The 9,306-nt window shown below is 47.5% G+C and overlaps 1 protein-coding gene across 1 annotated transcript in view; it reads right to left on the bottom strand.

Annotated features, from left to right (window-relative positions):
• Window positions 1-723: 723 nt before the first annotated feature.
• The window catches only part of LOC135049039 (oocyte zinc finger protein XlCOF7.1-like), a 62,538-nt gene continuing 53,955 nt past the window's right edge, over window positions 724-9,306 (bottom strand). Inside the window, exon 3 of the mRNA XM_063955600.1 lies at window positions 724-4,111. Coding sequence (XP_063811670.1) covers window positions 3,201-4,111 — 911 coding nt within the window. The 3' untranslated portion in view covers window positions 724-3,200. The remainder of the gene's footprint in view (window positions 4,112-9,306) is intronic.

The raw sequence follows: 9,306 nt of genomic DNA, 5'->3' as shown, positions 1-9,306 counted from the left end.
CTGGTTCTGTGCGGGACCCATACACCTCTGTACTGCCTCCAGCAGCCCCTGGCACTGCACTGTGACCATCCACCCTCTCTTTCTGCTACTGCCACCCGCCCTGTCTCCTCCAACTACTACCACTGCCATGTCTCCCCTCTGACACCTTAGCGCTGCTTGGGGACAATATTACCCACAGACAGTGCCTCCGGCAGCCCCCGCTACAGCACTAGTGCCACCACCCTGTCTCCACCTCTGACATCTCAGAACTTCTTGGGGATTCTTGGTACTGCTGGTAACAGTCCTTCATCTGCAGGTGGAAGAAACAGGGCAGTAAGGAGGCAGAAGCTGCTTCTAGTGCCATGGACCCTGGTCATGTAGGGCTGGGAGAGTCAGTAAGATTATGTAATAGGGGCCTATAGTAAGTCAGTAAGGAGGCAGAAGCTGCTTCTGGTACATGGACCCTGGTCATGTAGGGCTGGGAGAGTCAGTAAGATTATGTAATAGGGGACTACAGTAAGTCAGTAAGGAGGCAGAAGCTGCTTCTGGTACATGGACCCTGGTCATGTAGGGCTGGGAGAGTCAGTAAGATTATGTAATAGGGGCCTATAGTAAGTCAGTAAGGAGGCAGAAGCTGCTTCTGGTACATGGACCCTGGTCATGTAGGGCTGGGAGAGTCAGTAAGATTATGTAATAGGGGCCTACAGTAAGTCAGTAAGGAGGCAGAAGCTGCTTCTGGTACATGGACCCTGGTCATGTAGGGCTGGGAGAGTCAGTAAGATTCTGTAATAGGGGCCTACAGTAAGTCAGTAAGGAGGCAGAAGCTAATTCTGGTACATGGACCCTGGTCATGTAGGGCTGGGAGAGTCAGTAAGATTGTGTAATAGGGGCCTACAGTAAGTCAGTAAGGAGGCAGAAGCTGCTTCTGGTACATGGACCCTGGTCATGTAGGGCTGGGAGAGACAGTAAGATTATGTAATAGGGGCCTACAGTAAGTCAGTAAGGAGGCAGAAGCTGCTTCTGGTACATGGACCCTGGTCATGTAGGGCTGGGAGAGTCAGTAAGATTATGTAATAGGGGCCTACAGTAAGTCAGTAAGGAGGCAGAAGCTGCTTCTGGTACATGGACCCTGGTCATGTAGGGCTGGGAGAGTCAGTAAGATTATGTAATAGGGGCCTACAGTAAGTCAGTAAGGAGGCAGAAGCTGCTTCTGGTACATGGACCCTGGTCATGTAGGGCTGGGAGAGTCAGTAAGATTGTGTAATAGGGGCCTACAGTAAGTCAGTAAGGAGGCAGAAGCTGCTTCTGGTACATGGACCCTGGTCATGTAGGGCTGGGAGAGTCAGTAAGATTATGTAATAGGGGCCTACAGTAAGTCAGTAAGGAGACAGAAGCTGCTTCTGGTACATGTACCCTGGTCATGTAGGGCTGGGAGAGTCAGTAAGATTCTGTGATAGGGGCCTACAGTAAGTCAGTAAGGAGGCAGAAGCTGCTTCTGGTACATGGACCCAGGTCATGTAGGGCTGGGAGAGTCAGTAAGATTGTGTAATAGGGGCCTACAGTAAGTCAGTAAGGAGACAGAAGCTGCTTCTGGTACATGGACCCTGGTCATGTAGGGCTGGGAGAGTCAGTAAGATTATGTAATAGGGGACTACAGTAAGTCAGTAAGGAGGCAGAAGCTGCTTCTGGTACATGGACCCTGGTCATGTAGGGCTGGGAGAGTCAGAAAGATTCTGTAATAGGGGCCTACAGTAAGTCAGTAAGGAAGCAGAAGCTGCTTCTGGTACATGGACCCTGCTCATGTAGGGCTGGGAGAGTCAGTAAGATTCTGTAATAGGGGCCTACAGTAAGTCAGTAAGGAGGCAGAAGCTGCTTCTGGTACATGGACCCTGGTCATGTAGAGCTGGGAGAGTCAGTAAGATTGTGTAATAGGGGCCTACAGTAAGTCAGTATGGAGGCAGAAGCTGCTTCTGGTACATGGACCCTGGTCATGTAGGGCTGGGAGAGTCAGTAAGATGATGTAATAGGGGCCTACAGTAAGTCAGTAAGGAGACAGAAGCTGCTTCTGGTACATGGACCCTGGTCATGTAGGGCTGGGAGTCAGTAAGATTCTGTAATAGGGGCCTACAGTAAGTCAGTAAGGAGGCAGAAGCTGCTTCTGGTACATGGACCCAGGTCATGTAGGGCTGGGAGTCAGTAAGATTGTGTAATAGAGGCCTACAGTAAGTCAGTAAGGAGGCAGAAGCTGCTTCTGGTACATGGATCCTGGTCATGTAGGGCTGGGAAAGTCAGTAAGATTATGTAATTGGGGCCTACAGTAAGTCAGTAAGGAGGCAGAAGCTGCTTCTGGTACATGGACCCTGGTCATGTAGGGCTGGGAGAGTCAGTAAGATTATGTAATAGGGGCCTACAGTAAGTCAGTAAGGAGGCAGAAGCTACTTCTGGTACATGGACCCTGGTCATGTAGGGCTGGGAGAGTCAGTAAGATTATGTAATAGTCACCATTTTACAGGCAGCCGGTGAAGGGAGCAGAGAATGGGTGTTATGTGGCAGGAACGGGCCGGTTAGGTAACAGCCTGGCTGCAGCATTCTGTACAAGCTACAAGCGGTGCAATTCTTTTGCCGGGAGACCCAGGTAGAGGACATTGCAGTAGTCTATGTGTGATGATACAAATGAATGTATGACTGTAGGAAGATCTTCTGAGGGAAATAAGTGCTGGAGTCTGGCTATGTTCCTCAGATGAGGATATGATTGTGGCTGATACCTGATGTCTAAGTGTCACTCCACCATCCAGGACACCAAGATTCCGCACACGATCAGCATTTTGTAACTCTGAACCCCCAAGCGTAAGTCTGGCTGGTAGCAAAGCTGAGCTGTAGCCCTGCCCTTTGTTGGTGAGCTTCTATCATAAAGACCTGTTTCACCAGGACTGAGTCACAGCCAACTGGCATCACCCACACCTGGAGCTCAGCTAGACAACCATTTAGGATTGGTACTGAGTTCTCAGTACCCAGAGCAAAAGACAGGTCATCTGCATAGCAGTGGTAGATGAGGGCATGACATCTGATTATTTAGCTCAGTGGTAACATGTATATTGCAAAAAGCATAGGAGATGGGATAAGAACCTTGAAGAACAACGCATGGCAATGATAAGTATACTCCAGAAGATTAAAATGGTTCCTCACCTGAGTGAGGTCTATTGTGTGCAACAAGAGCGGATTTATTTCTCAGAGTATAGAAATGGCTTCTCACCTGTGTGACTTCTGTGATGTCTAACAAGATCTGATTTCTGTGTAAAACATTTCCCGCATTCAGAGCAAGAAAATGGCTTCTCACCTGTGTGACTTCTGTAATGTATAACTAGATGTGATTTACGTACAAAACATTTCCCACACTCAGAGCAAGAAAATGACTTCTCACCTGTGTGATTTCGGTTATGTCTAACAAGAGCTGATTTGTGTGCAAAACATTTCCCACACTCAGAACATGGAAATGGCTTCTCACCTGTGTGAGTTCGCTGATGTGTAATAAGATCTGATTTCTGTGTAAAACATTTCCCACACTCAGAACATGGAAATGGCTTCTCACCTGTGTGAGTTCGTTGATGTGCAATAAGATCTGATTTCTGTGTAAAACATTTCCCGCATTCAGAGCAAGAAAATGGCTTCTCACCTGTGTGACTTCTGTAATGTATAACAAGATGTGATTTACGTACAAAACATTTCCCACACTCAGAGCAAGAAAATGGCTTCTCACCTGTGAGATTTCTGTTATGTCTAACAAGAGCTGATTTGTGTGCAAAACATTTCCCACACTCAGAACATATTATTGGCCTTTCACCTGCCTTACCTGTGTGTGGGTTAATAGGCTTTGTGTTCTGTGTAAAACATTTGGCATCTATAGCACATGGAAACTCTGTATCTACTCTCAGAGCTGTAACAGATGCACCAATATCAGAGTGATCAGGAGAACATTTCCCAGGATCAGAGGGATCAGCTGATAGAGCTGGATGTATAATTGGGGTAATGGGGTTATCTCCTGGAGAATCCTGTCTACTGTCATTATTTTTTATGTCACAATCCGGGGATAACATTAGATGTCCTTCTGAGATATTCCTGCTTGTGGGTCCATCTGCTGGAAATAAAATACATTATGGAAATGTGACATTTTCTGTAACAATATTAATCTTGTAAACAATAGGAGAAGACGACTCTCTGGGACACTTAATTGTAAATGTGTGTGTATAATAAAACATAACTTTTAATGAAGGCTTTATAATATTGTGTCTCAGACTATCATTGTGTCCACCCTCCTGAGAACACTCACAATAACAAATGTAATATTATAATAAGACTTAGATATATCTCTCTTGTACTGGTAACTAACCATAAAGTATAAATGGAGATGTAGTCACTCGCCAAGTCCTATGTCAGCACCAATGTAAAACAATGGATGGGGAACATATCGTATGAATTGGAGATTCTAGATGAACAATAACATCAGTCATATGAGCTGATGGATCAGAGAAATGTCTCCTAACGTTACTCCTGGAAGCATTGGTAAGGTAGCATTCCTTTATGTGTGTGCTCATACGCTGGTAAGCCTGTACAAGTGTTACTCGCCCTTATATAAGGTATATTGCTACAGCAGAGTAGGTGTGGAACAAGGTACTTTACATGCAATACACCATATGATACCCTGTAATCATCATCATCTGCTAGGTTATAATCTACTTTATTTTACGTCCTAGAGGATGCTGGGGTCCATTTAGTACCATGGGGTATAGACGGGTCCTTTGGGAGCCACTGGCACTTTAAGAGTTTAATAGTATAGGCTGGCCCCTCCCTCTATGCCCCTCCTACCAGACTCAGTTTAGAAAATGTGCACGGAGGAGCCGGTCACAGCTAGGGGAGCTCCTAGGAGTTTTCTTAGTTTTTTATTTTCTAGAGTTAGTTAGGTTACAGGAAGGCTGCTGGCAACAGAATCCCTGCTTCGTGGGACTTAGGGAGGGGGAAGGAACCAACGTCTTGAAGAGTTAATGGTTCTCTACTCCACTGACAGGACACTGAGCTCCTGAGGGTGCTGATCACAAGCCCACGGGCGACAACTCACTCCCGCAGTACGGCTGCCACCCCCTAACAAAGCCAGAAGAAAGTGTTGAGTACAGCGTCGGCGACCCGGTTTGCGGGTCGCCGGCGGGTATGGCGGCACAAGGGTGGGAGCGTAGCTCTGACAGGCTGCGCTCCAGGAAGGCTCAGCAACACACAGTGTAGGCGCTTTGAGGGGCGTCCTGAGCCAGCAGCGGATAAACCCTACACTGGTCACGCAGCTAACAGGGGCTAATCCCCCTGTTATCACTAAAATCCTCAGGCCAGTATAAACAATTAGTGCGGGAAGCCGCACGCCATTACAAGGGGCGGGGCTTCCTCTCAGAGCGGATCCAGCACTCACCAGCGCCATTTTCTCCCTGCAGATCATAGGAACTAGGACACTGACAGGGAGCGCTGCTCTCCCTATTAAGGTTAGTTAGTCAGCGCCGGGCTTTTATCATAATAACTGCCTACAGGGGCGCTGTGTGGCTGGCTCCTTATACTCTGTGACTCTCTGAAGGTACTCTGGGGGAAACTGTGTCTGACATTTACCTGTGTGTGTGTATATCCACATTACCATGTCTAAGGACTCTGTGTCCTGTGCTGCAGAGTGTGTATCTTCTCCTGAGGAGTCTATTCCATGTACTCAGGACTGCAATGTGCTGTCTCAGCCTTCTGAATCCGAACCCCCATGGGTGGATTCTTTAAGGGGAATGATATCCCAGATTTCAACAAGGATGTCACATACTGAGAAAGAGACGCAGGTTTTTGAGACAATCTGTAGTGGATTTGAAGTATTCAGCTCCCACTACTTCATCTAAAACCCCACCTACATACCCCAAAAACATACACTTGCCCAGATCATGCAAGCCGACACTGATACCGACTCTGATACAGGGGACGGTGATGGCGATATGCAGGGGGGGATGCATCCATTGCTAAAGGGGTGCAGCTAATGATTGAAGCCATTAGGGATGTTTTGCATATTTCTGAGAAGTTTCTGGAACAAGTAGAGGAATCTTATTTTACAGTAAATAAGAAATCCTCGTTTACCTTCCCTGCTTCTAAGGAGTTAAACTCCTTGTTTGAAAAATCCTGGGAAAACCCAGAGAAAAAATTCCAGTTCCCTAAAAGAATTCTCATTGCTTTCCCTTTCCCTGAAGAGGATAGAAAGAAGTGGGAAAACCCACCTGTAGTAGACGCTTCTGTATCTAGGCTGTCTAAAAAGGTGGTTTTACCTGACCCTGGTTCAACCGTCTTAAAGGAGCCGGCTGACCGCAAGATTAAGACTATGCTCAAATCCCTATACACTGCTACAGGCGTGGCTTTAAGGCCCACTATTGTTTGTGCATTGATTTCTAAAGCCATAGTAAAGTGGTCAGGAACATTACTAGAGGACTTAGATACTATGGATAGGGGTGACATTGACTTGTTTTTACGTCACATACAGGATTCTGCAGGTTTCATGGTGGAGGCCATGAAGGACATTGGCCTGCCACTTCCATGGCTGTCTTGGCACGCAGAGGACTCTGGCTACGCCAATGGACTCCGGATGCAATATCCAAGAAAAGTGTGGAGAACCTGCCATTCACAGGTCAGGCACTATTTGGGGATGCATTGGATGCGTGGATATCTATGGTGACTGCGGGTAAGTCAACATTTCTTCCCTCCGCAGCAGCCTCAGCTAGGAAATCTTATCCTACACCTACACTGCAGTCCTTTTGGACCGCAAAATTTAAAAAATCCAATCCCCCTCCCAACTTCTTTAGAGGAGGTCGGGGAAGATCCAAAAAACCCCACCAACAGGTTCCCAGGAACAGAAACCAGGTTCTCCTTCCTCCAAATACTCAGAATGATGGTGGATCTCTTAGCCTGGCGATCAGGCAGGTGGGAGCGAGACTAAAAGATTCCAGTCACTTCTGGACATCATCATGCCTAGAGCCCTGGGTGACTGATATTGTTACCCAGGGGTACAGACTGGAGTTTCAGAAACTCCCACCTCACAGATTCTTCAAATCAGGCTTATCAGCTTCGTTGACAGAAAGTGCTATCCTACAGGAAGCCATTCAAAAATTGGTACAAACAAATGTCATTGTTCCAGTTCCACCTCGCCCAAAAACCAAAGGTTATTACTCAAACCTGCCTGTGGTACCAAAACCGGCTGTTTCGGTAAGATCTATGTTGAACCTGAAGTCGTTGAACCCCTAACTTGAGGGTTTTCCAATTCAAGATTGAGTATCAGAGAGCGGTGATCTCAGGTCTGGAGGAGGGGGAATTCCTAGTATCCCTGGATATCAAGGATGCGTACCTTCACATTCTGATCTGGCCGCCTCACTAGGCCTATCTACGGTTTGCACTACAGGACTGTCACTATCAGTTCCAGACATTGCCATTTGGCCTCTCCACAGCACCAAGGATGTTCACCAAGGTCATGGCGGAGATGATGCTCCTCCTACGCAAACAGGAAGTGAACATAATTCTATATCTGGATGATCTGCTGATAAAAGAATCTTCCAAGGAGAAGCTGGTGCAGAGTATTGCGCTCTCAACTCAACTACTCTGGGATCATGGGTGGATCCTGAACCTTCCAAAGTCACATTTGGAACCGACAAGAAGACTGCCCTTCCTGGAGATGATACTCAACACGGAAGTGCAGAGGGTGTTTCTACCGGTGGAGAAAGCTTTGGTGATCCAATCAATGGTCCGGGATGTCGTGAAACCTCCCCGGGTATCGGTTAATCAGTGCATTCGCCTTCTGTGGAAGATGGTAGCCTCCTACGAGGCTCTACAGTACTGAAGATTCTATGCACGGTTCTTCCAGCTGGATCTTCTGGACAAGTGGTCGGGATCGCATCTTCACATGCACCAGTGGATATGCCTGTTGCCGAAAGCCAGAATTTCACTACTCTGGTGGCTGCAAACTTCGCACCTGCTCGAGGGCCACAGGTTCAGGATTCAGAATTGGATACTTCTAACCATGGACGCAAGCCTCAAAGGTTGGGGAGTAGTCACCCAGGGGGAAAACTTCCAAGGAATGTGGTCAAGCCAGGAATCGGTCCTTCCAATAAACATTCTGGATCTAAGGGCCATATACAATGGCCTTCTACAAGTGGCTCATCTTCTGCAAGATCGAGCCATTCAGGTTTAGTCGGACAACGTCACAGCGGTGTCCTACATAAACAGTCAGGGTGGAACGAAGAGCAGGGCTGCAATGTCAGAGGTAAAAAGAATCCTCCTCTGGGCAGAAAGACAGGTGCTGGCGCTGTCTGAATCTTCATTCCGGGTGTGGACAACTGCGAAGCAGACATCGTCAGCAGACACAATCTCCATCCAGGAGAATGGGGCCTCCACCCTGAGGTATTCACAGAGGTAACACGCCGATGGGGTGTACCTCAGATAGACATGATGGCCTCTCGTCTCAACAAGGAGCTTCAGAGGTACTGTTCCAGGTCACGAGACCCACAGTCAGTGGCGGTAGACGCCTTGGTGACTCCGTGGGTGTTCCAGTCAGTGTATAAGTTCCCTTCACTTCCACTCATCCCAAGGATTCTCAAACTAATAAAAAGATCAAAAGTTCTGTCGATCCTCATTGCTCTGGACTGGCCAAGGCGGGCTTGGTATGCGGATCTTCTGGCATTACTGCTGGAGGATCCGAGGCCTCTTCCTCTTTGCGAGGACCGTCTACTGCAGGGGCTGTTTGCCTATCAAGACTCACTGCGGCTATGTTTGACGGCATGGAGGTTGAACGCCAGATCTTAACTCGGAAGGGCATTCCGAATACGGTTATTCATACTCTAATCCAAGCTAAGAAGGGAGTAACATCTAATCATAACCATCGGATTTGGAAAAAGTACGTGTCTTGGTGTGAATCCAAGAAGTTTCCTACGGTGGAGTTTCAACTGGGACATTTTCTCTTCTTTTTGCAAGCTGGTGTGGATGTTGGCCTACGCTTGGGCTCCATCAAGGTCCAGATTTCGGCCTTGTCTATTTTCTTCCAGAAACAATTGGCTGCTATCCCTGAGGTTCAGACTTTCTTGAAAAGAGTTCTGCACATCCAACCACCCTTTGTGCCTCCTATGGCACCTTGAGATCTTAAAGTGGTGCTGCAGTTCCTGCAATCGGATTGCTTCAAACCTTTACAGGAGGTGGACGTAAAGTTTCTTACTTGGAAGGCGGTCACGTTGTTGGCCTTAGCTTCTGCCAGACGCGTATCAGAATTGGGGGCATTGTCGCACA

This window comes from Pseudophryne corroboree, unplaced genomic scaffold, assembly GCF_028390025.1.
Source record: "Pseudophryne corroboree isolate aPseCor3 unplaced genomic scaffold, aPseCor3.hap2 scaffold_986, whole genome shotgun sequence".
In the NCBI taxonomy this organism is placed as follows: Eukaryota; Metazoa; Chordata; class Amphibia; order Anura; family Myobatrachidae; genus Pseudophryne; species Pseudophryne corroboree.
Note: the sequence above shows the minus strand (reverse complement) of the source record. Positions and strands in the feature narration are given on the sequence as shown.